Raw genomic sequence first — 14,313 nt, forward strand, 5'->3', positions numbered from 1 at the left:
TAAAATCCTTAAAGAAAATCCTGTCAATCTCTTCCCTTAAATGGTTTTGCACCCTTGCTCTGTGGTTGTAGTTTGTGTAGAGATAGCTGTGACAAGTATCTTTGAAATTAGAGCTGCTGAACTCTCCTTTATCATTTTGTATTTGCCATGTGACTCCAGAGAGCTGTAACACAGAACTTGGGCCCTATCTTAGACAGTCTTGGGCCAATTTGGAGATTTATCCCAGCTACCTAAGCAATGTCTCTCATGGCTAAACTGCAAAAAACAACTGAAATTACTATTCTGAGAGCAGCTGAAACTCAAAAATTGCAAGCTGCAACAAGAATCCTTTTTCTTTTACTTACTAGATTGTATCCTATGGGACTTACAAAGACCCGAGGAATCCTACAGATTGCAGTTTCCCCCAACACAAAGGGGCTTAACAACATAGTGCAAATGCTTGAAAGCCAGAATTTTGCTGTACGAGCAACAATGCATCTAAACAACGCATAAATATACTATAGTTATACCTCAAGGATTGTTGTAATTTTGAAATAGAAATTGTGTATTGGATAAGCTTAAAATCTCTCTTGATAAATTACCTCAAACTTTAAATTTAAATAAGCTAAAAGTGCAGATATTTTTAGACACCCTGGCAACATATATATATTTTTTCCCCCCACTTTCAAAAACTCTGTGGTTTATTTGATGTCACTATCCCCATACCCTTCTAAAAATCACAAAGTACATTGGTATTTTCATGTGTAGCCTGAATTCCCAGGCAGCGTGGTTTTAGTAGAAGGACAGAGCTGGCAAGACATTTCTCAGTCCCCAGGCAGTTACTTTAAAAAGGCTCCTTAAAAAAAAAAAACGTAAAAATCTGAACAAATGGATAGAGGGCAGCCCAGAAGTTAATACAGATCTGCAGTAGTTTTCAACTGGCTTGCTTGGAGGGAAAAATGTGTGCCAGGTTCCAATCCTTTCACATTAGAGAAGTCATTCCATAGATGAACAGCTCTATGAAAGCGACTCTTAGAGTCTTTCTTAGAGTCTTAGAGGTGACTAAATAAATAGGTGGGTCTCCTATACTGATTCCTAGACATCTCTATGAAACATGCTCAAATTAATCACATCTAGTGCTGCTTAATTACCAGTGTGGTTGCTACGGATCTCTGACAGAGTATTTGAGATCGCAACCTGGCCCAAAGCAATGATTTGCTTGAGAAAAGTGAGCAGCATTTTACATTTACTAGTGACTACAAAGTGGCTGTTCCTATAGTCCTATGACATGAGCAGCAATTTTATTTGAACAAAGCCTGAAGGAACAAGCCTTTAAAGCTTTTCAACAATTTTTCATCAAAGTCTGTTTGCATCCAATCTGACAATAAATAGACTGAGTTTTAGACATATGGAATTTGCAGTGCTGTCATTACTTCATGTTGATATTTTATGAGAAAAGTTACTTTTTCACTGTTTAGCTACACACCAAAAGTCTTGCTTTTCACAGATACAGTACAAATAAGAGCCAAAGTTACGCAAGAGCAGGTAGCTTCTAAATGTTCTGAAATTTAGAATTACTAGAAGAAACCTGACAATAGTTGCTGGCATGTGAGGAAAAATAAACACAAAGTAAAAAGAAAAAAGCAAACACCATCAAATTGTCATTCAAATGGACAACCATGTCCCACTGGCATTGAGGGGCTGCAATACCAAGAGCATGGTCATCCATTCTACCTAATTTGGAATTCAATACTAGTAAGTCAATTAAAAGTCAATCAGGTCCAGTCACATGCAAAATAAGTGGTATGTGGGGTAAGATTTGATATACTTTTTTATAACACAATCCACTTTTATTTGTTGTTATTGTTATGGGCCTGGATCATACAGTCAGTCCTCTGCCCTACACAAGCTTCCATTTGACATGGTTTCCTATCTGCCCTATGTCATGCCTTTAAGAAAGCCAAGGCAAAATGCCCTCTCTTACAGGTACTTCCCTTACATTATCCCAGGCTCTTACAAGAGGTAAAAAAACCCTTGACAATTGCTTTTGCAGGGGAGCACTAAACAGGGTCTGGAAGAGACCTTGGCCAAGTGCTGTGACATGTCCTGGGGAAGCAGAGATGGTTTCTTGACTACTTTTATTATCACAGAAATAGCCCAGCATGGCCACTCTTCAGACTTTTATGTCAGGTATCTGGAGTCTGAAGGACAAATCCATGCTTTGTTGTTCAAACTCTTCCTGTGTACAAATATCAGTTAAACAGCCATAAACAACAGTACCATGTGAACCTAATGGCCAGTCACATACTAACAGTAACAAACATTATAAGGTCAATAGCATAGTTAAAGTGATGAGTGTGCAAACTTCCCACATCCTAGATTTAATTTACATAAAATGTTCTGACCTTGTGAAGAAAAAGCACACTGATGAAAAGCAAATAATCAGATGCTCAGCCTTTCCCAGTTTCAGTGGTATAAAAAGGCTCAACAGTCAATGAAATGAAGGATAATTTCAGATTAATTTGTAGCGAATTAACACTAGTATAACTGGTTCAGCAACATTTAATTCCCCAAGTGAATGAAAGGATAAGCAGGGTTCATGCCTGAGGCAAATGTATGTGGAGAGTAGAAAGTACTCCAGCTATGCAGCTTAGTACCAGCAAAGGTACCATGTTAGCTAATGAGTGTTGAGCCCTAGGATGTGGGTATGCAGAATGGCAGCTTCACCTCTCAGGTCAGTTCTGATGGGAATAACTTGAGGTTAAAGGTCTCCTAATTAGTGAGCAGAAAAAAAAAAATCCCACAAATGTTCATGTAAATTGCTCATAATAAATGATTCAAGTTAGTCTAATTAAAAGCCAAAAGTTATTCAAAAGAAGAGGAGAAAATTAATATAAAAGAGACCATACTACAGGAAAAGAGAGTTAAGAAGATTTTGATGCCTGTTGAATTCAATTAACTTAGTTATTCAGACCTCTAATTAGTCACTCTAGAAGAGCAGCAAAAATGAAAATATATCAGTTCAGTAAGGCATATAAAGGTGTTTATAGCAAAATTTATGCCGAATTCAATACACCTTATCATTATTTAAGATTCAGAAGTCATTAGCCAAATACAATAAAAAAACATGCTTTATAATTTTAATTCCAGAAGCCTTTGTTGCATATTTGGTTACAGTTGATTAAATAACAGATGCTTTATTAGAGAAACCTCTAAATCAGAAAATGGTAAGGAAAGATTTTGAACTGGCTTTTCATGGCTATTTTTTGAGGAAGGAAGAAGGACTGGTAAAGGACTTATATTTTGTCTAAATTATTTTTATGGCTCATAATTATTATTAAGAATTGGATCACCTACTAATACATTTAGAAATGTCCTTTTGTTTTTTTGTTTGTTTAATGAATACTATTGATGAAGAATAGTCTGTTGGAAACTTTCATATTGCTAAATAATTAAAATAATTTAAAATAATTTAAAATAATAAAAATAATTAAAATAATTTTAAAAATTTCCTAGAAAACTTCTAATTTTAAAAATATCTAAATTTTTCCTCACATTTTCCTACTTAATTTTTTAATCAACATATTCTAACAAATAATTTCAAGTATATTTTCTTACCTTACAAGAAAGTAAAACTTCACATTCCTCTGTAACCTCCCAATACAAAAACTCTGAGAAGTGAGGACCTAAGAAACAAAATTGTTTTAAAGCAATGGCATAGAATGAAGAGTATCAGAGAGATTCAGTGAAAGGAAGAAAAATTATGACAATTATAACATCCTTACACTAGAAAAAGAGTGAATTCCTGAACTTTTAATGCACTTGAAGGAAAATTCTGAAGTAAGATTTTATCATACTGACCCAGGCATCTACACTACAGCTTAGGAAGCTGAGTTTCATCTCTGTTTGTATGTCAAGTAGTATTTTAACACGTAGAATGGTGAGTGAGACAAGTTATTTCACTAAATACATTTGTTCCAAATTGCCAACTAGGTAGAAGAAAGAAACAAAGTGGCTACAAACAAGTGTACAATTTACTTAATGCAAAAGCAACTGGAGAATAAACGAAAGTATCCAAACACCCTATTAAATGCTCAAAGCCAAAATCCTATGCCAGACATTATTTGTTCAAATACCATAAAGTTTTAAAATGTATTAAACATTACAAGCAAAACAGGAAATATTTCTTTTCTCCACTAAGGTTCCAATCCTGCAAAGAAATATATTCTGATGAAAATTTGCTGACATACATAGCCTTTTTGAAGTTATTGTGTTTACTCATCTCAGTAAATGTCAATGTTTTAATGTCTGCAGGATTAGGGCCCATAATTGCAATATCCAGACCTGGGAAGTAACAAAGTCTCCAACTTTCACTTAAATTATTGAAAACTGAAAGATCTTGTGAGTTTATGCTGCAAGTGGTATAATTTCTTTCCTAAATCAGTCTTGAACAGCCCTCAAAAAAATTTCATTGGTTCCATAGAAAATCTTACTTAAGTTATTTAGAATAAATGTTTTTAATTATTATTGTTACTTTCATCCTAATAGTCATGTGCTTACAAGTTAAAATTACAAACTAGAGCTCAAACTCAATTTTTTAAGGATTTCACAGTGATAGAATTCTGAATTAGATATCCAATAGTAATTCTTTCATTCAGCTGCAAATGATATTGATAACAAATATAGAACAAACTCTACAGTTGTATAACAACTATGCAACAAATATACATTTAGTTCCTGGAATTTTATCTGGACAGAAATCACATGGTCAAGTTTTTAATCTTTCTTTTGTGGTACTACTTTTCTTAGCTGTCCACTCTTCTGCCATTTACATTAAACAGATAATTTGTTTGCTTAAAACTGAAGGTGATTAAACGATTGGTTGCATCAGAGCCTACAGTAAGCACACTTCGGTATTGAGCAAAGATAATCTCTTGTGAGGGCTCACACTCTATTTCTCTACTTAGTTAAGGTTCTGTCACACACTGACAATATTGGAAAATAAGATCCACTAAGGGTTCAAGCGTCTTCTTAAACTGTACAATATACTCATCTTCTAATGAAGAATGGAAGCCATAAGCACTTAGTACTCGCCAGGAATTAATCATTAGCTGCAAACTGGGCCTAGAGTCACCAATCTACTCTGTCTTACCTTGCTTTCTGAGAAATTCCTTTCGTTGGAGCTCAGACTCAGCCAATACTGCCTTGAATGCTAAATTTTAGAAGAGGTGAATGAAATATAAGTTAGTCACAAAATTACTCAGAGAATACTTGAAGTTCACCTCTTCATCAAAGTTTCCATGTTTCAGTGAACATACCATCTCCAATGAGAACTAATGAGGACTGGTTCTTGGCCTTTCCATCTTGAATCTGTACTGTGTAGGTACCTTCATTGTCAATTGTAAATTTTTCCATCACCATTTCTATAATGCCATTTGAACGGTCACAGTTTATTTTATGCCTCTGAAATAAACAAATAACTTTAGCACAGTGTAAATTACTTAAGATTCCCATCAAATTAATTGTGTTTTATATTCCTAACTCCACACTCAAGCTTTTCTGTGTCCTTTTAATCGTAATCTGTGGAAATGGATGTGCTTGTATTTACTGTTGTACAACAAGATCCCAGTGGTAACACAAATCTCTGTGCAGCTGCAGCTGGTTTGGATTTGAAAACAATAGTTTATGGCACTATGCATGTTTGAAGAAGAGCCTATACAGCCAGCCTTTAGCTGCATTACAGCTTCCAGTTCAACAAGGGGATTTGCTAGGCTGAAGCGCTATTCCTAACAGAGTCCAGAAATAACTGGAAATACTATGCTTGTAGACACAAATATGGATCTTCAAATAAATCCATCACATTAAATCCAAAAACTCATTACTACTAAATATCCAAGACATGCATAGCAACTCAATAGGGGATCTTATTTTGTCACTAAAAACAAAAATGTTTTTTAGGAAAAGTATAATGATTTTCTCATTTAATGTTAGGTGTGATTTTCAAAGAAGGACAAAGTGAAAGACCATGAGGAAAGTAACTTGAGCAAAACCAACAAAGCTTTTGGGAACTAAAAAGGGTCAACCAAGTCCAGCAAAAGAGTGGTAGAATTCTGTCAGAACATATAGTTACCCACTAAAGTGTGCACAGAATACTCAAAATACCAAATATTGACTTGAATTCAAAGTTAAATACACTTTATACTTTTTGTGTCCTTTATGTGTTTGCTTTCTTTTAAATATTCCAGAAAGACAAACTATTGGCAGGTATCATCAAGAAACACAAAACTGCAAGCAAATATTGGAGAATCCATGCAAAATACATGTTATAAACTTACAGGTATTGTTTTAAATACAGGCTATTTTTACTAAGTGATATTCTCTTTTATTCAGTGAGTTCCAGCCATGAGGTTTGTGTCTCCCACTACCAGTGGTGTTTTTTGAATCTCAACTAACAAATTCCTAAAGCTAAGTGAGAATAACCCACAGAAGTTACTTGGTAAATACATTTAGGTAACCAGTGTGGACAAGAATATTACACACCAACTTCCATTTATGATGGCCCAGAAGAGTAAACGTCACCATCTAGATGGAGTTATATGCAGTGAATTATTATAGACCCCATTACTGTTAAATTTATTATAGATACAGTTAAAAGGAGACATGATGCCTTATAAATAGAATATTTTTATTGACTTGCTTATTGGATTCCAAATGTAAAAAATGGTACTAAAGTCACAGATAGATAAAGTTTAGGGAAGAAGAAGAAAGAAGAAAGTAAAAAAAAAAAAAAACTCATAAAAATGCCACTTATTAAACTCTCTAGGACCTTCCTTAAGTGGAAGAACCTCTAAGTCCTGATACAAAAATAGTAGGAATGACACTACAGATATATCTGCTTCAGCTTTGAGTGACACTTCTTGGCCAGCCTCAAGAAGAGATTGACTGTTGTATGGATAGCAAGTCTGGAAGAACAGTGTAGACATAATCAAGATGTTTAGCATTCAGTACTGGTATTCTCAAATATACAGATCTTCTAAATCTTAGTGAGGTAACTGAAGGATAAAGTAAAGTATATGGAATTAACAAAACAGTAGTTAACAGATTGATTGGGATAATAATTTATTAAACAAATGGCTTATAAGGAAACAACCGAGGTATAATATTTATATAAAATAACAGGGAGAAATGCTTATATAATTTGGAAACACAATTTCCCATATATAGTGCAAAGGAAAATATCAAAGAATAAGACAAGATAGAATTAATTAGGAAATTAGGTAGAAAATCTACTTATGTAAGAGTTCATCTGTAAGAGTTAATGAGATAGGCCAGGTAGGTTAAAAAGAGCATTTATAAACTTACCCAAACTAACAAAAAGTGCCAATTAAAATTCCTGCTTACAGTCTCTTGCCCACAGAGGTCAAGGACTGCACTGGCATTTACTTCATGAGATCTCAGGGCAAATGTTAAATTTAAATTTGCCAGAAGCAGAAAAGGCAGGGGAGGGATCACCAAGATGTGTCTTTTATTCTGATCCTTTATAAAGCTTCTTTTTCTTTTTCTTTTTCTTTTTTTTTTTTTAATTTCTTATTTTGGGGTAAAGGAAACAAAATATTAAAATATTTAAATGACAGCTAGTAAATGGGGCTCAGTTCATTCTGGTTTCAGCTTATTTTGAAATCTTACCAAAAACGTTCCCTTTTAGGACCTAGCAGGAAAAATTCATTACTTCAGCCAATGTCAAGAATCAGGCCACAATTCACCAGCATAATGGTCTATTGAACATGTTCAGTGACTGTAGCCCAGTCTCCAGACAGGTTTTAGAGTGCAATTAGGCTTCTAACTACTGCCATTATGCAGCAAGATGAAGTTCAATGATTTTATGGGCACCATAAATATTAGGCTATTATGCGACTTTCCACAAAAATATCATCAGTCTCCAAACGTAAATGTCACCTGTGGGTTACTAATTAAAGAGGTGAAATAATGCAGCTTCACTTCAAGACTCTCTGATGTCAACACTTCCAAAACATATGCAAACTAAAAATAGCTCATTCTGTTTCACAAACATTGCCAAGACAAAGTATTGTCATTTTAATACATCCTAGGCACTAATATTCAGGTTTTCAGTGCTATAGTTTATTACTTCTTAAAGCAAGAAGAATAGAGAAGAACTTTACTCAGAAATACTTCTTCTTCCACTTGTCAATATGTAATTAAAGTAAATGCTCTTTGCTTTTCTACAGTATAAAAATGCTGATAAGCGTCTCTGACCCAAACTAGGATTTGCATTCTCAGGAATAAACTGAGTCTTTCAAACAGCTGCACTAGAGATGTATTCCTTCCAGGAATATGTATTCCCAATGCTGTGTTTTATGATCTGTAGATGAACCTTGCTCCCACCCTGCAAAGGCATGACCTTGTTTACTTCTCTGCCTAATATGAGAGCTTGTTTGTGCCCCTTTGTACGAAAGGTCTTCCTAGAGCTTTAAAAATGTAGGAAGCTGGTGGCCTGCCCTTTCTTCTCTACAACTCCAATGACCATTCAGTTTCCATGCCAAAATTAAATTAAAAAAAAAAAAAAAAACTAAATAGAAAGTGATACCATATAAAAGTTTTAAGTTTATGAACATTGTTTCACTGTCAAGCACCTCCCATATTATATGTAAAACCAGTAGCACGAGCCTCAGAGAGTCTCTGGGAACAGCATGTCTCACTGGTTTTGAGTCCAAAACTTGAAGCAGCCTTTTTTTTGAGCTATTTTTCTAAAATATTTGTGCTTAATGCTGCTCTGTGTTTAAATTCTCCTCTCCTTGGCTGTTGGTCACCTAGTTACTCAAAATGAACACAGATTTCCGAGAGTTAAACCTTGATCTATTTTTCTGGTATAAGTAGGCTCACTCTGCAACAGAAATTCTATACTGCAAAAAAGATTCAAGTTAAATATCGGCATTCTTTTCAGGTATTATCACATCTTAATAACGTAGTATTAAGCAACTATAATATCCGGGGAACAACTTGCCTCTCAGCCTGACCTCGGTGCTAGGGAAGGTTTAGAAGCAAATCATCTTGTAAGCCATCATGCAGTATGCACAGGACAATCAGGGGATCAGGCCCAGCCAGCATGGCCTTGGGAAAGGCAGGTCATGTTCGACTGACCTGGTCTTCTATGACAAGGTGATCCACTTACTGGGTGACGAAAAGGCTGTTGATGTTGTCTGCCTGGAATTAAGCGAAGCCTTTGACACTATTTCCCACAGCATTCTCCTGGAGAAACTGGCTGCTCATATCTTGGATGAGTGCACTGATTCCTGGATGAATGGCTGGGCCCAGAGTGGTGGTTGAAGTTACATCCAGCTGGTGGAATGAAGTTACATCCAGCTGGTGGCTGGTCACAAGTGCTATTCCTCAGGGCTCAGTACTGGGGCCAGTCCTGTTTATTGTCTTTATCAATGATCTGGATGAGGGGATCAAGTTGAATGGGAATGTTGACCTGCTGAAGGATAGGAAGGCTCTGCAGAGGGATCTGGACAAGTTGAATAGGTGGGTCAAGGCCAATTGTATGAGATTCAACAAGGCCAAATGCCAGGTCCTACACCTGGGTCACAATAACCCCATGCAGTGCTACATGCTGGGAGAAGAGTGCCTGGAAAGCTGCCCAGTGGAAAAGGAGCAGAGTGTGCTGGTCAACAGCTGCTGAACGTGAGCCAGCAGTGTGCCCAGGTGGTCAGAAAGGCCTAAGGCATCCTGTCCTGTATCAGAAATTGTGTGGCCAGGAGGACCAGGGCATTGTCATCCCACTGTACTCAACACTGGTGAGGCCCCACTCTAATCCTGGGTTCAGTTTTGGGCCCCTCACTACAAGAAAGACATTGAGTGCTGGAGTATGTCTAGAGAAAGTCAAAAGAGCTGGTGAAGGGTCTGCAGCACAAGTCTTATGAGGAGTGTCTGAGGAAGCTGGATTTGTTTAGTATAGAGAAAAGGAGACTCAGGGAAGACTTTATCACTCTCTACAGCTACCTGAAAGAAGATCGTAGTGAGGTGGGGGTCATTCTCTCCTCCCAAATACCAAGAAATAGGACAAGAGGAAATGGCTTCAAGTTGTACTAGGGGAGTTTAGATTGGACATTAGGAAAATTTTTTCATGGCAAAGGTCGTCAAGCATTGGAACAGTCTGTCCAGGATAGAGGTTGAGTCACCGTCCCCAGAGGCATTTCACAGACATGTAGAGGTGGCACTTAAGGGCATGGTTTAGTGGCGGACTTGAGAGTGTTAGGTTCACTGTTGGAATCCATGATCTTAAAGGTCTTTTCCAACTTAAATGACTCTGTGATTCTATGATAACATTATTGTATAAAGGTTTATTAAACAAAATCACTTTTACATAATAATATGTACTTACATCACTGTTTTCAACTTCTTTATCATTAATAACAAATCTGAAGGTAGAATCTGGAGATAAGCTTTCAGCCTGAATCCAGAAACGAACTTCTCCTTTCTCAAGAACCTCATAAGCTAATTCTGACTTCAGAGGTATTGCTGCAGAAATAAAAGGATCAAAAGTCAATAATGCATGAAACCTTGTGAGAAATGTGAATACTGAAGTAAAATACTAGCAACTCCCTTTTATTTATGGATATCAAAGTTTATGCAGGGAAAGGCCTCTAATACAGTCTTTGGCTGATTTTTGAATTAATTTCTCAAAGGGAGAAAAGAATTTACAGCTTACACACTGTGTAAAGATTTCTCTAGGAACAACCTGTAGTCTATCATCAAAGTTAAACTTCAAAGACATTTAGGAACGATGATTGTATTCAATGTCAACTAATATTCTTTTAAACAAACTGAAGATAAGGAAGCAAGTTGTTCCATGAAAAATGAAGCTATCATGAAAAATGCAGTTGGCATTGTCTCAGGAAGAATCTTTTTGGAACTCCAGTCAGTAATATATTATATTTCTTCTAGAATGCCAAATAGATTCAGATCTTCAACTTACTTGGATTCTTTATTTCATAGCTTAATGCCATCAAACGTTCAAGCTCTGGAAAAAAAAAAAAAAAAAAAAAAGAGAAAAATATTCATGTTTTAATTTATTCTGAAAAATGCAGTCAAAGTGTGTCAAATGTAGGAAATGCAGTCAAGGAAGGCATATATCAGCATAAGCAAAGTGTTCTCCTTAAGTCTTATATGTGAAATACCTCACTTTCTTCAGAAAATTATGACTAAAATATAAAATTTAGAAAACTTAAAATTCTCATACATGGATTTAGCAAGTGTTCCTATTCCATGCATTTTAAGGCACACTTTCTTATGCAAGAAAATTTAACAAGGGTCAAAACCTATTTTAAACTTAAAAAACAGTAATATAAAAGATGGAAAACAGTAGTTTCTAAGTAGTGTATGAGGTTCCTTTATCTGCTGATTTCCTTTCACATAATGTTCCTCAAAAGTTTGTTTTACTGTGGCAGGAGACAAAATTGAGCGCAGGATAGTCTGAATACAGAAAGTTTTGTTTGATGTACTAGATCCACAGGAAGGCTGTGTGAGAATCCAAAAAATCACTTTGTCAGATTTTCATACTAATCCTATTCATCATATTAGTTACCAATAAAGATCTGGAAAATGAATATTACTGCCAATTCCAAATTTACAGATAATGTAAAGACCAGAGAAAGTTAACACGGACTTATGACATGGTCAAGGATCTAGCAAAATTACAGGAGAATTTATAGCATTTTAGGGAGCAAAAGAGCAGTAAAATAATAGGTTTCAGTACTAATATGCAAAATCTGAAACTTGTGCAGGGAGCCTGTATAAGCAAAATTGTAATTTTGAGGGACAGATGTGACCAAGGAAGATGTGGGTTGAGTGGGGGATGGGAAACACCTTCAGTGCTCTTAACCAAAAATCCTTGAAAGGTAGAACTAACAGCGACAAGACCTACAGAGAGATTTCAGTGATGCTTCAAAACTAAGCTACAGGGCAGTTCTCATGATAAAATGCATTGGAAAATTAAAAATATTGCAGGTTTATCTTCCTTAGAAGAAGCAGATATTGGTAATGACGAAGAGTCCTCATAAAACATTCAGGTCCTGGAGAACCTTCTGGTTTTGTTTTTTTGCCTGCACATGGATTTATTCTCAACACTTACTTGGAAAGGGTGGTTTGACAAGTTTCTCACTGTAATAAAAGTTCTGCCTACTATAAGACTCACACTTAGTCTCATCTCCTCTCCTTAAATGACTTAGAAAGACGGTAAGCAGAGGGATGGAATTACAGCCTGAGGGCTGGGAAATTTTTATGCTGTGTAAAATAGCAAACTCTCCTCTTTGCTTTTTATGTTAGCACCTCTCAGAGACAAAACAAAGTCAGACTGAAGCAAATTAATTGCAACTCCAATGAAACAAAATAGCTAAAATTAAATAAAGTAAAACTAATATAAATGTAAGACAAATGATAATTTGACCCAATGTATTCAGACCTTGTTAAAGCATCATCCTTTTTCTCACTATTTTCCTGCATCTCAGTTATATGAAACTGTATCTAGAGCCTCAAGCCCAACTGAAAGTGTAACAGACATTTGCAAACATCATTACAATCCCAGTATAAAGAAAACAATTCTGATTTGGCATATTCTTAATCTTTAAAAAAAAATTATTACCTGAAGTTATCCTAGTTTTCATCATTATGATAATCGGAAAAATAGGTACTGTCATGAAGTCTGTTTTGCAGTCTTTTTTGGGTTTTTTTAATGTGTGAGAAAGAACGTGAGAGCTGTGGGTTTCCCTTTTTGTCTTTTTTTTTTTTCTTGAGTATTTTGAAGTGCACTTGAGTTGACAGAATGAAGAAAGACTTCAGATTTTAAGGACCTTACCTTTCTCATCCATAACAAAGCTAGATGAAATCCCATCTGTGTCACTCACTGATATAGAGTAGGTTCCCATATCTGATTTATCAGGATTTTTAAAGTACAGCTTAGAACTAAAATCACCAAAAAAGAACATAATCAGATAGGTTTCACGTGTTATTGAGCTTTTTAATGTGAAAAATTTCTAATATTTTGATAGAGTGGTATAACTTACTGATTTCCTTCTGTTTCAATCTTAAACTTATCAAAATCATCAATCTCTTCATAAGATTTACCCCATGCAAAATGAGATGCATCTGTAGCTTCTTTACAGTCAAAAGCCAGGTAAATATTACCCTCATCATCCACACCTGAATAGATTTCTTTCGTTCCTGCAAAATAAGAATCAACTCAAAGCTCAAGGTTGTATTTTTCTTTCAAGATGCAATTCATAAATTATTAAAGCCCATGCAAATTTTGTCCATCTTCTCTAACAAATACTGATTTTATTAACAGGTTTTAAAGAGGTTTATATCGCATTCTGACTCAGCATCTTATAGTAGCAAGTTTCTCACTCTACACACAAAATTAAGAATGTCAGAACTAATACATGCCTTCTGATAAACATATCAGTAAGATGTAACTGAATATGAGAAGATATGAAAAGTTTAAATAAACTAATTCTATTATTACTCTTGAAGCTTTAATAAATATTTTGTTCATACCCTTTTTCAGTCACAGAATGTAGCACCTTTGTTACAATAAAAACTAAAATAACTGATTATCAAATAGTCTCTATAGTAAGTAAAGTAAAAATTCTCATCACTATTTCTGTATCTGCATGATTTTTTTTTTTTTTAAGTTTTAAGGCTAAGAACTTCTTAACTCCTGAAATACTTATCTGTGATACAATATCGGATTAGATTGATTAAATTCAATTCTAAGCATTTTAGCATTTTAGAAGCAGAGGAGATTAAACCGTTCATTTTACCTGGCCGTGCCTCAACAAGTACTGGTTCAGATATCTCAGATGACTTGCCTACCCCAGCATCATTCACTGCACGAACTTTGAAAACATAGGTATGACCCTCATGTAAATCAGTGACCTTGAACAAGATAAAGGGCAAAGCCAATTTAGAAACAATCGAAACTATTTTGTTTATTTATATGAAGATGTTAGCAGAAGCCAAAGTTCAAATATATATATATTCTGTACTCAATCAAAAGTCTTTGGAACTCAGCTTTGAATTAATAGTAAGTACTGAAACTGTTACCTTAAGATAGCGCTTTGAAGTAGGTTTTTCATTAGCAGTGATCCAGTCTTCTGTATCTACTTCCTTATAGTCCACTAAATACCCAGTAATAGGGCTTTTGCCTTCATACACAGGAGCTTTCCACAGAAGAACCAGTGATGTATTTCTAATTTCACATATCGTCAGATCATAGGCAGGACCTAAGATATTTAAAATATTGGAAGTTCGCTTCAA

At 35.3% G+C, this 14,313-nt stretch overlaps 1 protein-coding gene across 2 annotated transcripts in view; it reads right to left on the reverse strand.

Annotated features, from left to right (window-relative positions):
- MYOM2 (myomesin 2) overlaps positions 1 to 14,313 on the reverse strand; it is a 90,801-nt gene that overhangs the window by 26,221 nt on the left and 50,267 nt on the right. For both annotated transcript variants that reach the window (XR_003573002.1, XM_027899568.1), the window contains exons 21-29: positions 14,101 to 14,279; positions 13,818 to 13,932; positions 13,062 to 13,218; positions 12,854 to 12,960; positions 10,976 to 11,020; positions 10,382 to 10,518; positions 5,298 to 5,442; positions 5,132 to 5,191; positions 3,598 to 3,665 (exon numbers count right to left, since the gene is read on the reverse strand). Coding sequence is in view for 1 of the 2 variants with exons in the window: in XM_027899568.1 (XP_027755369.1) it covers positions 3,598 to 3,665; positions 5,132 to 5,191; positions 5,298 to 5,442; positions 10,382 to 10,518; positions 10,976 to 11,020; positions 12,854 to 12,960; positions 13,062 to 13,218; positions 13,818 to 13,932; positions 14,101 to 14,279 (1,013 nt within the window). In the remaining variant the exon portion in view is untranslated. The remainder of the gene's footprint in view (positions 1 to 3,597; positions 3,666 to 5,131; positions 5,192 to 5,297; positions 5,443 to 10,381; positions 10,519 to 10,975; positions 11,021 to 12,853; positions 12,961 to 13,061; positions 13,219 to 13,817; positions 13,933 to 14,100; positions 14,280 to 14,313) is intronic.

This window comes from Empidonax traillii, unplaced genomic scaffold (genome assembly GCF_003031625.1).
Source record: "Empidonax traillii isolate 1590-97213 ecotype Southwest subspecies unplaced genomic scaffold, ASM303162v1 scaffold676:size484234, whole genome shotgun sequence".
Classification (NCBI taxonomy): domain Eukaryota; kingdom Metazoa; phylum Chordata; class Aves; order Passeriformes; family Tyrannidae; genus Empidonax; species Empidonax traillii.